This window comes from Misgurnus anguillicaudatus, chromosome 19, assembly GCF_027580225.2.
Source record: "Misgurnus anguillicaudatus chromosome 19, ASM2758022v2, whole genome shotgun sequence".
Taxonomy (NCBI): Eukaryota; Metazoa; Chordata; class Actinopteri; order Cypriniformes; family Cobitidae; genus Misgurnus; species Misgurnus anguillicaudatus.
The window spans coordinates 4,670,916-4,687,325 of record NC_073355.2 but is presented as its reverse complement, the minus strand read 5'-3'; the positions used below and the strand labels follow the sequence as shown (position 1 = coordinate 4,687,325).

The following is a 16,410-nucleotide window of genomic DNA, read 5'->3' as shown; positions in this document are numbered from 1 at the left end:
TACCACTGTACTTTTTGTAGTTATACTGCTATTCTGTGAGTCTGGGTTTGGGAAATGGAGAACTATTGATTTTTTTCCCCATTTTTTTGTTGAAAGCAGATCCTCAGCATCTTAAACTGTACAGAGAGAAAGTCTTTCATTAATGGCCGATCTGTCAGACTCAGTACTGGATATGAAGTGTGTCATCTGGAGGTGTGGGCTGCACTGTTAATAGCCCTCTGGATTCCCTGAGCTCAAATATAATGGCGATGAAATAGCAGAAACACAAGCCATGCCAGATATACGGATGGCCTTTTTTGTGTATGCAAATCTTTTTATGATTCCTATTAATGTAATACTGTGAAAATCATATTTTTGAAACACAATAAACTACAAATAAATCAAATTAGAAGATCTCTGAAACAATAACACTGGTAGGCTATTATATAAGTTATCTCTTATAAACCGTGACATGATCTTGACAGGCTTGTCTTTTGTCCATTTAGTTCAACTGCTCTGACATAACACAAAAACAAACTGCATATACTTATTCCTGATATGTCCGATGAGATTACCCACGTAAATTGTTAGAAAACCATCGGATGGCGCTCTTGACGCCTGTAGCGTGCGCGCCTGAACGCTGTCCACGGTGCTGAAACACAGCGGCGCGCTTTGTGCTTTGAAAACTTTCCACTCTAACAGCTCAGTCGCGTTCTTGTTACTCTCAGAACAAAGACAATGCTTTCTCAAAGAAGGTACAAGTGATGTCTCATATATAACAGCAAACGTCAGGTGTGTCGTTTCCGTGATCCCGTCACGTAGCAGCGCTGCGTTTGGTTTAGTTAATGCGCAGTGAGGTAGCGCTTCTGCTGGACTCATTCATATTTACCTCGCTATTTACACACATGGACTGTTGCCTTGTTGGATTTACTTCACTCGCTGTTGGGGAACTACCAGTGAAAACGAGTTAATATCACCAACAAAATGATCCGGTGATTACTTTTCCCAGCAATTTTCGGACTTATACATCGCGTTGTGTCGTGCAACTTCAACAAATGATCAGGATAAATTTATTTTCTGCAAACTTACCACGGACCACAAGAGGATAAAGCAAAATGATCAAAACAAATGACGCGTTTTATAGTTTGAATGGTGTTGCACAGTCGGGAAAATGATTGCGGTTAATACCGAGTGTATAACTATGGTGAGAAGATGTCTTCTGACGTTCAAACCTTTCAGGTAAGACTTACTCTATATAAAATAAACTGCAAAATGTACAAACGAGTATTGTTGAACCTTTCTACCCCTTTTGTCGGAGATTTTATTAAGAGACTGATAAATCAATTAGTCAGAAACGACATAAACTTTGCCTCTTCTTCACTGTCCAGCGCAATGAAATACAAATGTACACACCTCTGTAGCCTAAATAAATGCTTACTGTAGTAATACTAACATTTGCGTGGAGATTTAATGGAAGTGACATCATTGTCGTCTCCTGAGCGACGATTTCCTTGACCTTAACAATAAATGGCTGATCTCTGAACTGTATGTGAGAAATGAGTCTCACTGATATTTCGCGCTCTTTCCACCAGCAGCGGGAATCCATGCAGCTGGCGGGAAAATCTGGGTCATTCCTGTAGCTATAAACTCTTTAACTCGTCCATTGCCCTAAGGTCATTTTGACTTTTAATACAGTATACTATAAATAGCACCCAGTATGCTATTCATAAGTTCGAAATGCTCGAGAATACGAACACAACCAAGCCCAGATTTTTATAAAGAATAATAATTTGTGGTATGTGCGAGGTAAATTTAATTCCACTTTTAGCAAAGGTAAATCCCCCACACATAATGCTGTTAATGTGCTCCCCACACCCCTTTCTCTATTTCCACTTTCCTGAACACCTGTAGCACTGCAGCTAATTGTTTTGCACGAGTTGAGATGACAAGATTTGTTGTTTATGATGTTGAAGAGCAGACAATGAAGATTTATTTTTGAAATACACATGAAAGAAAATTGATGCCTCAAGATTTGTAATAGGCTACTTTATTTACATTACACCATGTCAAGAAAATGAACAGGGTGTCTAAAACATGATGGGATTCTAAAAACAGTCAGGTTTGGTTTGTTAAAGGGGTATTAAAACGCCAAACATGGACATGTTAATGGATAAACCCTTTATGGACTCTAAACCTAGAAGATTTTATTGATAGCGTATGAGCTATACCACTCTCCTGGTGATGAAAGACCAATAATAGTGGACCTATAATGTTATAAATTAAGCAATATAAACACTGATTATGTGACTGATTACCATTTTATTTGTTCGAGTTGCTTGGGACTTTAATACATGAGCTGCTCTTTCCACCCACTTTGTCCAAATATCTGTAAGACAAACATTAATTTGCCTCGGATGAATAAAGTCACTTTGTTTTAGAGGAGATCTGTTTGTTTTTAAATAAGCCCCAGCAGTGGACAAGCAGACTCGATGCATTTAAACGATTCCTTAATGAGACCTCCAATGTGTCTGGGGAATTTGAATGAGCATCTTGAAAAAAAATACCTCCAAAACAAGAAAGTGAGGACCACTGCTCGATATGAACTGCTCATCATATTAATTTGTATTTCAGAAATTACATTTCTGTCGTTATGTCATTAAAGGCTCACCCTCGTGTCACTTCTAACTGGCATGCTGTTATTTATTTATTTTTCTGAACACAAAAAGTGACCACATCTGAGGGGCTCTATGATAATAAAGAGCAGCATTGATGAAGATACCCTGCTTAATTAAACTTTTACTTTACATAAAACAGAATAAATTAATCATGGCTGACTGCTAATGAAATGTTCCTATAATGACATTGGTAACTAAAACTATTGTTTTGCATTATCTGCGGCTCTAAGTTTCAATCCTGATCCGAGACAACATGCTTTTAAGTCATGTGACAGTCAGAAACCAATAGTGTTTGGCCTGAGTGACATTAAACTTAGCAAAAGAGGTGTGTCGACTTCATCCAGCGCTGCGCACATCTATTGGTGGCTGGCTTAAATCAGTGTATGCCAGTAAGAAATTTTGTCCGACTTGAGAGCTGGCGCCGATGTCATGTGACAGTGACTATGGCATTAAAGTACTGCGGCTGGCTCAGTCGGTTCTGATGACGACACAGCTCTTTTGTGATTGGTCTCCTCACTGATGACAACGTTCACATGTGTTTCATGTTTAATCCAACCACGGCCGGCTCTAGGCATGGGTGGGGTAAGCCCAAACGTCTGTCTTGACCAAACAATCAGAATTTAGTCAAAGACATCATTCATATTTTATTAATAAATTGGTTAAAAGCAATCTGAGGCAGGCTATGTTAAGGGTTTAAGGAAGGGCTGTAGACGGTCCTAACCAATCAACACCAGAAAATGTCAGTATTTTTCTGTTTTATTGGCTGAAAGCAATGTCACTCTACACTCACAACTCATGAGGCCGCCTCACTGATGACAGTCTTCCCTGGATGCAATACGAGATTTAAAAGCAGAATTACTTATGTGCAATAGGTAGCTTTTAGCCTGTTGTTTCCGATGATCCGGGAAGAAACTCACAGCTACAGCTCCGTCTCTCAATCAGTTATTCTGTCTTTTTCTCTCAATTCTCCAAAATCACGTTACAGGACTTGACTTACATTAAAATGCAACGTCCCAGTCATTTGAGTCCATTTAGCAGTCATTTAGTGATGGATGGTCCGTTCGTGTCTCAGGGTTGGAAATGACTGAGGGCCTTGGGCAAAATGCAACCAAGATGAATAAAATGCCCCCTAAATTCAAGCGGACAAACATGACCTTATACAATTAAACCAAACATTTATTATGACTGTCATAATCAAAATTACGTTTGAAAATGAAGACAAGCATAAAATGTTTCTGGTTGCAACTTTTTTTTTTTTTTTTGACAAATTCAATATAGAATTCGCAATAAAAAAGGAAACACGGTGCAAACGTCATTACGACAAGCAGCAGGTGTCTGACTTAATGGCTTCATCTTTAACTCATCCCTCCTCTGCAAGCGGCAAACCTCACCGATTTGTATGCGCAGCACCACACGAACCCGAACACACCTAATGCTTCAACACACAGATGCAAATTACATTATGCTTCAGTGAGGGAAATGATTATCAGTATGTACAGTATACACAAAACAAAATGCTATAGGTCAAAAAAGCTGGGGTTGTAATTTAACCTATGCTTAGGTTAAAATAACCCAACATTTGTAGTGCATAAGTCATGTGACCTACTTTGGTTGTCAAATTTTTTTTTGAGCCACATACATACTCTAAGTCATGTACTGAACACTACTAGACTGCCATGTATAACTTGGCAACTGTATAACTTGAATGCACTGTAAGTCACTTTGGTGATCTGCCAAATGCATAAACATTAAAGTTAACTGGATACAAAATATTGATTTAAAATAAAGTCTTTCATCAATTACTATTTTATTACATGTAGGGGCGGTTTCACAGACAGAGATTAGACTAGTCCTACACTAAAATAAATGTAAGATCTGTCCAAACTAAAAATAACTTGCACTGACATATCTTAAAATACATCAGTACTCTTTGTTTTGCCTCAAAAAGCAATGTTTTTAGTAAGGCATTTTTATTATATTTCCCAATTAAACTAAGGACTAGTCCTGGCTCAGCTAATCCCTGTCTGGGAAACCACCCAGAAATGTTTAAGAAGCAGTGGGATTTTACTTTTGAGAAATATAAGGCACATGACATTTCATTATTTTCAGCATAAAAAATAACAGTATACAGGTTTGTAATAACTTGAGGGCGAGTAAGCAGATGAATGTTTTCCTTTTCCTTTTATAATTTCTTTAAAGAAACGGCACTTGTTGTAGTTGGCCACACAGGAAGTACTGAAGCTGAAAATTGTAATTACTTTATAATTGTAATTGTCTTATCATTGTCGGGGTGGACACCTTTTCACCTGTGTGGTCTTTAATTTAGCCCAACACATTTATACATCTGTTTGTCTCTCTCTTTGTCTTGTTCTCTTCACTGCAGGATTTTTGTGGCGGGCATCGGTTTCTTCAGTCTGTGCTTTTTAATGACGTCTCTGGGGGGGCAGTTCTCGGCCAAGCGGCTGGCCGATTCCCCATTCGGCATCCGAACTGAAGGTACATTAATAACACGCAGGTCTTTATGTCCACCTACTCTGAGCGTCTGCGTGTCTAACTCATCTGTTGGCATTTAGAGAGCGTTGGTTTATGGGTTATTTAATGGGGTAATGGTGGGTTTTGTGCTGGCCTTTAACAGTCTTGATTATACACGGGTCTGTGAGCTGTGAATAGCATTTCTGTCTGCAAAGCACCCCATTTGTCCTCAGTCATCACTTTTTACGGGTATGAAAATAGATCACACCAGAGGCCATTTCTCTAACAGCGATGCCAAAAAGAACATGGCCGTGAGAAAGATGGACCCTTCTTTTAGTGAAAGCCAATGTTTTATTTTGCAAAGATGATTATTTGTGAGCTGGGCCTTTTTGTCTTTTGGTTAGCTCTGCTTATGTGCACACAGATTGCCTTGGTAGTACTGATGATCTGGATTGAAAATCTGTGAAATGAATTTATTTATTTGATGAGAAAATGCTATTTGTACACTTGAGATCAAAGCCCTTTGGACAAAATAAAAATAGATGGCCATAGTAAGTAGTGTAAATACTAAGGATGATATTGAATTTTTTTAAACTGTATGCAAATATGGTGCTTTTTACAATTTGGAAGAAAATGGTCTCTTTTAACCAGGGAAGACTGTTTAAACCTACTGCACTGTAACTGATATGTAAAAGCATTATATATGCCACATTATTTAATAAACAAACACCCAAGGGGTGGGGAATATGTAACCTTTTACAGTTTCCATTTGGGCAGAAATGTGCAGAGCTTTCTATGTAGTTCTGCCGAGACAGACTCAATGAGGGAATGGATGGCCTTTCCTTATGGATATCATTAATAAAAGACTCATGGGTGTGTGGTGTAGTGTAGTGTGCTGTAGTTTACCCAGTGAGCTGCCTTACTTTATTCAATCCACAAAGGCAACTGTTTTCAAAGGTAACATCCTAATAGAAATTGAAATTAAACCTTGTATAGTATGTGACCAAATTAAAATGCTCAAATTCCCCAAAACGTTCTTATCGCTAAGTAGTTCTTAACCTATTCCTTAACCTGTCTCTTAACCCTATGGCACGATTCCCAAAATGTTCAACGTGATCTCACAAAGTTCCATGGGATAGTCACAGAATGTTGTGCTCATTTTTCCGTGGCATTCTCACGGATCTCCGCATTTTTCCGTGGCCCTGCTACGGACTGTCTTTTTCCATGGCATTCTCACGGATTGGTTACTCAACTGCTTTTTCCTATTTTCAAACAATTTTCGCTTCGGTTAAGGGTTAGATTTGGTGTTTGCGTTAGTATGTCACTTGAACTATTGGTTTATACAATTTTTTCTGATTTATTTTTTTATATTTTCTGAACTTTAAACAATTGTCGCCTGGTGTTGGGGTTAGAGTTGGGTAGGGATGTCATTTCATGTAAATCTAACCCTAAACTATATTTTATGGCGTAATAGCACTTTTGGGAGTACTTCGACTCGGCGCAGTAACACCCTCCCTCTCCCATTATGAGAGTGAGAAGGGGAGCGGACTTTTCAGGCGAGTCGAAGTACTCCCAAAAGTGCTATTACGCCATAAAATATAGTTCCTCTTTTAAATCCGCTTAGAAAAGCGCTACGTTTTATTTTGTACCACCAAACTTGCTCGTATAACTACTCGTCTTAAATAGGAAAAACGTTGATGTGTTTGGTCACTTCTAACTTTATCTCTAAATAGTACCATTGAATGAATGGGGCTAAGCTAAATGCTATCGAAGCGTCGCAGCGCGCTCCAGCGCTTACGTGCACGCACACAGATGATAGAGGGATGTATCAACAATTCTTAGTTAAGGTAATAACATATTTTATTATTGAAAATGAGTAGACTATTCCTTTAATGGCAGATGTTACATTTATTATTTGTTAAAAAAATCATTACACTATTGGATTAATTGAAAAAATAATCGATAGATTAATCGGTTGAAAAAATAGTCGAAAGTTGCAGCTCTAGTTAAAATAAATGTTACTGGAATAATTTGAGTAATGTTCCATTTGCATAGAACGTGTTGTCTTTGCCCTGCTTAGATGGGTGGGGGGGATGATCTAGTAGATTATTTATGGGGTGGTATAAGAACTGTGAGGAGCTGCTTTTTGAGGAGTGCAAACACTGAAGCATCCATGCATACTGCAGCTCCATGCATACTGTAGGATTTAGGTCCTAACACGCACATACACTGCACTACACTTTTGTCTTGTTTTTAGTACAAATATCAAAAATAAGAGTATAAGTCTAGTTATTCGATGAAAAAAAAAGGAAAAATGCTATTTTTCTTGAATTTTTCTTGAAGTAAGTGTTTAAGAAAAAAGTTCAAGTTTTTTTCTTATCTCATTGGCAGATTTTTTGCTTGTTTTAAGCACAAAATTCACTTAAATTTGATGATTTTATTGACTTATTATTGCTCATCAAGAAAATCCTTCTTAATTTCAGAAAAAAAACCTGCACAGGGGCACACTGTTTATTGGTCTGATCAGAATCAAAGTTCTAAAGATGACTTTGGCTGAAACTGTCACGCTGGGAAACATGAATCAGGACACATACGCAGGGTTCACATAAAAGGGTAACATTTAATATAAATAACACAGAAAACAAACACGGGAACCAAACAACGGGCATAATAAATAAACTGGAAACAGACAGAATGTAGACGAATGGCAAAAACTATAAAAACATAGTTTTAAAAATCTTTTTATATTAAAGATAATAGCAGAGTTCACACAACAACTATAACGATAGCGATTTTGGCACATGATGAACGATAACCCATTGACAGCCAATCATATCTATTTGAACTTGAAGTGCACACGCACTTAAAATGCAGAAAAGCTCATTCATTTCTGAGGTCTATAACATTATTTTTATTACATTTTATTACGCATTATTTTTATCGAAGTATTGCGTTTACATGAGGTAAAGTATAATCGCAGTATTGCCAAAATCCCAATATAATCGCATGTAAACGTGGTCAATGATCCGGCAAGTGAGTATAGTACAAACATGGGTAAAAATACAGACAGACTAACAATGCACAGGTGTGATGAGGAAGGTAATTAATCAATGAATTGTCCCGGTGACGGTAATCGGAACAGACACAAAACATGACACGGATTTAACCGACAGCTGGATAAATAAAGACATTAGTTTAGTTTTTTATTTACTGTTATTTATACATTTATACGTATGAATTTATAGTATAAACATGCAGTGTAAGCACCAATATAATTTTTTTGCCAGTCCTGGGCAAAAGAAAGTTGACAGGTTCACTACGAGCCCTTCACTAAACTTCAATTTTACATGAGCATGAGCAACATGTGACTGTCAGCGTTTGCCACATATGTGAAAACAACAAAATACAGAGCGTGGATATGAAGTCATTACCCGGCATTGTTTACAAATATAACACTGAACTCGCCGCACGCCCCGGTAACTTCCGCTTTCTCTCCGACTTTACCGGTATTTTGATACTGATGTGTGAATGATGTCTTACTGTTGAGTGTTGTCTAACGCAAATGCATGTGTGAACAGCACATTTTTGTATTTACTGGTAAACTAACTAAATGTCTGGTAATTACTGTGTAACTAGAAGTACCATAGTTAAACTACTATATGTATGTATGCATCACACAAATACTAATGATAAAAAGTCCAAAAATCTGCATAAGATACATTTTATGTATACAGTAAGTAACATGATAACGATGTCATAGTCTTCTTACAAGCCTATAACAATAAAATATTCAATATTCAGCCTACTTTGTCTTTTATGCAATGATGGAATTTTGTGTTTATTTGGAACTAATGTTTATTTTGCTTTCCGTCCTCTTGAATGAATGTGTTAGTGGAGCTTGTTGCAGTGGATTATGGGATTGCTTTTTATTTTGAGGAATACATGTGATGCTGACTTGGCTAAAAGCATGTGTTGTTTTTAAGCAGTATTTTGTGAGTGTGCCTTGATGCCTTAAAATGGTGCATACATACTGCGTTTAGGTACAGAGCCTGTGTGTTGAATATGCAATGTATTTCACGTTGTAACACTGTGCCCAACAGCAAATGACATACTGAAATGTGGGAAAATAGGTCTTAGGAGATCAATTTGGTTGTTGGAAAACTGCTGCATGGTGTGTTCAGCAAACTGCCGTAAAGCTGAAAATGATGAATTAGTGTTCTCTTATATTGCTATGTGGATTACAGAGAGAGAGAGAGAGAGAGAGAGAGAGAGAGAGAGAGAAAGAAAGAAAGAAAGAGAGAGAGAGAGAGAGAGAGAGAGCACGATCTGATTAATTAACCACTCCCAGGCTGACGTCTTGATAAAGCAGCTGTGCACAATCCGCTCATTAAATAGTGCCTGCTGATCAACCCAAGTTGACATTGAAGCCGTTTCTCAATACCAAGTACGCCAAACTCTGACTTGTGTCCTTCGTAGTTCGAACTTGCAAGTTCAGACTCGGAAGACGAACTTCTGACGCGAAATGCATTCTGGGAAACTTCGCTGTCATAAGTCCACACAAGTCTCCTCTGATGCATCCTTGATAAAATGGGCGGATCAAGAACACATCCGGGGATTTTATGTGAACTTGGGCTTGATGCAAACTTTGAATTGGAACAGTATTTGGGCCGCGACTGATGACGTTTCACAAGTCCACAATATGTCCACAATAAATGGTGTGTAACTGTAGGAATGAGTTAAGAGGATGAATTTTCAGCTACTGTCCTGAAGGTCAGTGGCTCACCTCCAGTATGGATGATGTGAAAGGGAGCGGTTTTCTTTTGTCTTTAAAGTAAATCTGTCGATTCACTAATGTTCTTCTCACACGAAGGATTCGTTCAGTTCTCACACCATCAGCCTGTTTTCTCCTTAAACACATTGAATTTGAGGTTCTGTGAGGCTCTAATGGATACTAATGGCTATTCTAGAAGAGGTTTGTTATTATACATTTTTAATGAAGATTTGTAAATGGGCTTCTGCAGACGGCACTTTAAATAGCAGGCTTGTGTTAGTTAATGTTAGACAGAATGTCTAACATTAGTGCTCTTCAAACTGAAAGACAGGGTTTCAATCTCACTGCATTCACACGTCCTGTTCCTAATGCAACACTCAGAAACATACCTGAAATATAAATCAAGTACGTTTTTACATTATGATAGCACTCAACAATTCCAGTGAGTCCATTAACATTTTTTGTTACTTTGTGAAAGTTACTAAAGACTGAATTTAGTAGTCTCTTTTAGGACTTTCCTTTACTAATACTGTAGGTTCAGTAATGATGAATTACTACATACATATACACATGCATACATACACAAATATATTGCTCATTCATGGTTCGTCAATGTTAGTTCATACATTTATATGATAAACAAATTTTAAATGATGCATTTGTTGGAGATAATAATTCAGTTTTTTTTTTACATATTATCTGTTCTGTTGTCAGACATAAAGCAAGTAGACTTTAAAGTAGTGAGTAAACACGACCCAGTCATACCTCGTGTTTAATCCAACCAGCTGTTCCTTTAACTCTGCTGAAATCCTGATATATAAACAGGATTTATAATCGTCTTACAAAATCACCATACCGGGTGTGCCTCATAAGCCTTGAAAAGTGAAGCCTCTGGCTCTTTGATCGCCCCCTGGTGGCTGGCTGCAGTACAAGTCATAACCCCGCCCTCTATATTCAAACTAATGGGACTCTGCTCTAAATTAAAAAAAATTTACACTTCCAATAAAAGTTTCCAAAAGATGGTTTTGGTACTTTCAGGTAGTTGTTTTCACGCGGATATATGTTCAAGTGTTCATTATTGTGGTAAGTTTCATTTTAGCTAGTAATTTGATGCTATAGAAACGGGGCGTGTCGTTATGAGTGGCGTGGTTGAATTGGTCGAGCGAGCGTTTAGGCAGAAGTTTGATAACGTGGCTCCGCCTCTGGCTCCACGGACGATTCCTTCTGCGCATGCCTTGGCTCCAAACTGACGTTTTTACGTAACATGGCGGCGACCGTGGTCGGACATTTTTGGCTTCATTTCATTACAATGGTGGGAGGCGACGTCGCGTCGTCCATCTTTTTTACAGTCTATGCACCATACATTTACAATGAAGCCTTACTGCTGTTGCTTTTTAAATTTTAAATGTGAGTTTTATTGTATATATTGCATAGCCTAAAGCGCAAACAATTAGGTGCAAATTCAGAAATAAGACAGCATACACTGTTACTGTTACACAGAGTTACTACAAAACGCGTGCATGGCACAGGCATATACAGCATGATAGAGAGGGAGAGAATGTGTGCGTGTGTGTGTGTGTGTGTGGGAAACACTAATGAAAACCTTTCGTCAAGTCATGATAACCTGGATCAGCCGTCTTTCTCTGTCAGTAACATCCGTGACTGTTGATGTTTACGCAAAAAAGAAAGTATACGGAGCAACGGACTTCGAAAACACTGTCACCTTTTCAGTTATGTGACAGAGAGAGAGAGCGTGCGCAGTGAATTAAGCCAAACAGTAAAATATAAATGTGCGCACTCAATTGGATAATTGTAAATGCGCTAACACAGACAGAAGGACATGCCATCATGGAAATAAGATAAATAACATATTACTTGAGGGCTTTTTAGTTTGTTTAAACAAATAACAAATTGTTTTTCTGGCGCTATAAAGAAAATCAAATCAAATTTACTTAACCTTCAAAGGGCGGGTCGAGCGTTAGCCTAAGGAGGGAGGTGGGCTGCCCCCTTTATATAATGGTAGGGGAAACACTGCATCACCACATATAGGCTATGCTGCAAATGTTGCATGAAAACGAACCTTGGAAATGTTTTATGTTTGTGTTTTATGCTCTTATCCTGTGTGTATCAGTTGTTTTAGACTTTATACCGACACCTTTTGGTGTGGACGCATGAAGTTTCACACCAAAGCCATATCATTTTGTTCTATTTGTGAATGTTTCAATATTTAAAATTGTTCTTGTATTTGTCACATACACAGTTATGTTCGTAGACTGTTCAATGAATCTGGGCACTTAGATTAGGAAAAGGAACCAAGAAGATTTATTACCCATTTATGATGGCAATTGCACCACCGCTGTGAAAACAACAGGACGTCCCTTTGGAAAAAGCACAACATTAGGTGTCATTTGCCCATGTTACCAACACACAACAAATCACTCTGTCATTCTTTTTTATTTGACAACAAAAGTTTAATATACAGAGAGTACTGGTGTCTGTATGTGTTCATTTTTAAAAGTCTGTCTGATGTCGTGAGGGGCTGAAGCTCCTCCTGAGCCTCCCTGTTTTGGGTATCAGACTACAGAAGTGACTGCCTGATTACAGCAAGTAGAACAGAGAATTTCCAGATCTTTATTGGATCTCTTTAAAGATGTTTTTCTAAATCGCAGCTCCACGCACGCACGCACGCACGCACATATAATAGAGTCTTTCTTTCTCATATGGATGCATGTTCTGTTTGAAGACATTTACTTTGATGTTTAGGGTTTGTAGATGACCCTGAGCACTAAACACCATAACGTACAACATTGTTGTTGATATTGATAATTTAGTCAATTGATGATAGACAGATCATCTTAACATGCAGGCATCTGTGATCTGTGGATTGACCTGCTTCATGTAAAATTAAAGAGTTGTTCTGAGAACTTATACAGTAACTAGTGAAACTATATCAATGTTCTCAAAAGTGCTATTACTTTATATATAAAACTTTTTAATGAGAATACAAATTACTGAGTGCCCTTTGAAACGATACCCCATGGCATTTAAAGTGTTTGCCATCTGTAGATAGTAAACCTCAGACAGTTCATTAGATTTGGAACAGCGCCACTGTGTTATAAGAAATCACAGATGAAGCCTCTTTGGATCGGTTTGTATTCACTGATCAAATACAAAAGAGGTTTTCAAATGGGTTTTGTCCCTGTGTAGTTCCAACCTCAAGCAAGGGCTTTAAACATAGTTTCCTGGACTTCAGCACACTCCAGCAGATATCTGTAGTTCTCCAGAATGATAATCAGAGGTGGATTCTTTTAAGACTGTCGACAGTCAGTTGCAGGCTTCAAAGACTTTAGCCTTTGAGAATTAGCACACAGGCACCAAAAAAATGCAAATCCTTTTCCTTAGTCCAGTCAGTTTCCATAAGCCTACTCTATGTATTTCTATTTAGTGATCACATTTAGATTGTAAGCATTATTACCTCCTAAAAAGAGTCAAATGAAGTGAAATTAAATGATGTTGCATTGAACAAAGTTTAATAAAAAAGATGATGAAAGTTCAGGAAGAAATAAAAAAGAACAAATGGTTGAGTTCCAATTACCCCCTGAACAAAAACACGTCCAAAAGTCATCATTTCAACGTCTTTGTCTATCTAAAAGACATCCATATGAGTCCCGAGTGAGATGTTCACATATTGAACCAGTTTTGCACGTCCACGGACATCCATAAGGTATATCAAACAGACGTTCAGGCAGTGAACCTTTTGTGCATGTCCACAGCCGTCCATAAGGTGCACCAAATAGATGTTCAGATATTTTTGCATGTCCAAAGATATCTATACGGGGTCATAGTCTGACATTCATATAACCCCAAATCAGAAAAACAGGGACACTGTAAAAATTGTGAGTAAAAAAGGAATTAAATAATTTACTAATCTCATAAATTTATATTTTATTTACAATAGAATATAAATAACATATCAAATGTAAAAAGTGAGACATTTTGAAATGCCATGCCAAATATTGGCTCTTTTTGGATTTCATGAGAGCTACACATTCCAAAAAAAGTTGGGATAGGTAGCAAAAAGAGGCCAGAAAATTTAATGTTTATATAAGGAACAGCTTAAGGACTAATTTGCAACTTATTAGGTCAATTGGCAACATAATTGGGTATAAAAAAGCCTCTCAGAGTGGCAGTGTCTCTCAGAGGTCAAGATGGGTACAGAATCACCAATTTCCCTATGACCTAGAAGCAATGGTGTTTTCTCTGGGCCAAGGCTAATTTAAAATGGACTTTGGCAAAGTGGAAAACTGTTCTGTGGTCCAATGAATCAAAATTTGAAGTTTTTTTTGGAAAACTGGAAAGCCATTTCATCCGGACTAAAGAGGACAATGACAACCCAAGTTGTTATTAGTGTGTTTTTTCAGAAACCTGCATCTCTGATGGTTTGGGGTTGCATGAGTGCGTGTGGCATGGGCAGCTTACACATCTGGAAAGGCACCATCAATGCTGAAAGGTTTATCCAAGTTTTAGAGCAACATATGCTCCCATTCAGACGTTGTCTCTTTCAGGGAATAGATAAAGAGGAAGATGCAGCAAAGAAGACCTAAGACAGTTGAGCAACTAGAAGCCTGTTTTAGACAAGAATGGGTCAACATTCCTATTCCTAAACATTGGTCCTCCTCCAGCTGTACATTTGACTTTTCTGGCCTCTTATTGCTACCTGTCCCAACTTTTTTTGGAATGTGTAGCTCTCATGAAATCCAAAATGAGCCAATTATATGTTCATAAGGTGAACCAAAGAGACGTTCATGAACTGAACCTCTTTGGCACATTCACGGACATCCAAAAGTGGAGCAAGAGTGACGTCCAGACACTGATCCTACTTAGCATGTCCACAGACCTGCTTAAGAGGTCGTAGTCTGACGTTCATACACTGAACCTGTACTGCATGTCCACAGATGCCCATAAGGTGAACCAAACAGACGTTCATACACTGAACCTTTTAGCACATCCATTGACATCCAAAAGGGGTGCAAGAGTAATGTCCAGACACTGACCCTCTATTGCACGCCCAGCAGACGTTTAAAAGTTGGTCTGAACTAACAGACGTTATACAGACATGATCTGGACATCTCCCAGACGTTTCATGTTTGCTGGGTAGGTAGATGTTCTATTGCTTCAGGTTCTGTGCCTTCTGTGCAGGTTCTACGCAAAAAAATAGTGCACTATATAGGAGTTAGGAAGCGGTTTGGGAAATAGCCTTTCACACCGGTAACACACTGACCGCTGAAGATCATGAAACTAGAACACATACCATATATTATCATGACTGTAATGTTATTCTGATGGCATATTGTACTTTTTATAGTGATTTGTCATGTAATAGGCCTAATATTTTTACAACTTTTGAAACCAATCTCAGGTTTGCATGAAACCAATGCCATTTATTGTTTGTCACCGCAAACTGTATGATCAGGAATGTGTACTGATTTCTCATTGACATTGAAAGTGTCTGTGTTTATACTCTATAGCTATATGTCTTAAAAGGGATTGATCACCCAAAAATGAAAATTCTGTAATCATTAAGTCACTCTCATGTTGTTACAAACCTGTATACATTTTTTATGAACACGGAAGTTCATAATCAAACAGTTTGTGAGCAGCATTCACTTTCCTTATTTTTTATCCTACTATGGAAGGAAATGGGGCTCACGAATGGTTTGGTTTCCAACATTCCTTAAAATATCTTCCTTCATGTTCATTAGACCAAAGAAATGTTTACAGGTTTGTAACAACATGAGAGTGACTATCGACAGACCTGAAATCCATTAAACTCTCCTGATGCTATTGTGACTTTAACTTTCAATGCATTCCACAAAATTCAGCGAAATTAATGCCTTATAAAAAGCAGCCATCTGGGACAACTCATGACTAATACAGTTAGTCAGGATACAGCTGTATGATATGAACTCAGTGGCACTGTGCTGATAATTCTCTGTTATCTGAATGTATTTTTAGCTCATAGAGACAGAATGAGATCTGGGATCAGATGGGAACACAACATGTAGCCTGAGCTCATAGTTACACACCTTTGTAACTTTGAGATGTTTCAAATTAGTTTCTATTGCTTCCAAATCTATAAACATTATGAGATAAGAAATAAAATCACTGGACTCTGTCAGGTAGTGAACTAATGATAATGTGATGTGCTCTGACAGGCAATTAATTTATACATCCTGTTGTGAGAAAACACGATGCTGTGAGTACTGTTTGCTTTAGTTCAGTGTGGGAGATAACTTTCAAACGTTGAAATTAAAACACTCAGCCCTATTTTAATGATCTAAGCCCATGATCTAAAGTGCATTGCACATGTTCACTCAGGGTGAACTTTTGCTAGTTTAACGATGGGAAAACTGTCAGCTTTTTGGTACCAGGCGCAATTTACAAAGGGTTGTACCTATTCTAGTAATGAGTCATGGATGTATTTTGGGAGTAATGTGAAATAAACCAATCAGA

At 37.9% G+C, this 16,410-nt stretch overlaps 1 protein-coding gene across 1 annotated transcript in view; it reads left to right on the top strand.

Annotated features, from left to right (window-relative positions):
* The first annotated feature begins 617 nt into the window (after window positions 1-617).
* Window positions 618-16,410, top strand: part of LOC129427380 (alpha-1,6-mannosylglycoprotein 6-beta-N-acetylglucosaminyltransferase B) — a 196,859-nt gene continuing 181,066 nt past the window's right edge. Inside the window, exons 1-2 of the mRNA XM_055183819.2 lie at window positions 618-1,218; window positions 5,038-5,150. Of these exons, the coding sequence (XP_055039794.2) occupies window positions 1,151-1,218; window positions 5,038-5,150 (181 nt within the window). The 5' untranslated portion in view covers window positions 618-1,150. The remainder of the gene's footprint in view (window positions 1,219-5,037; window positions 5,151-16,410) is intronic.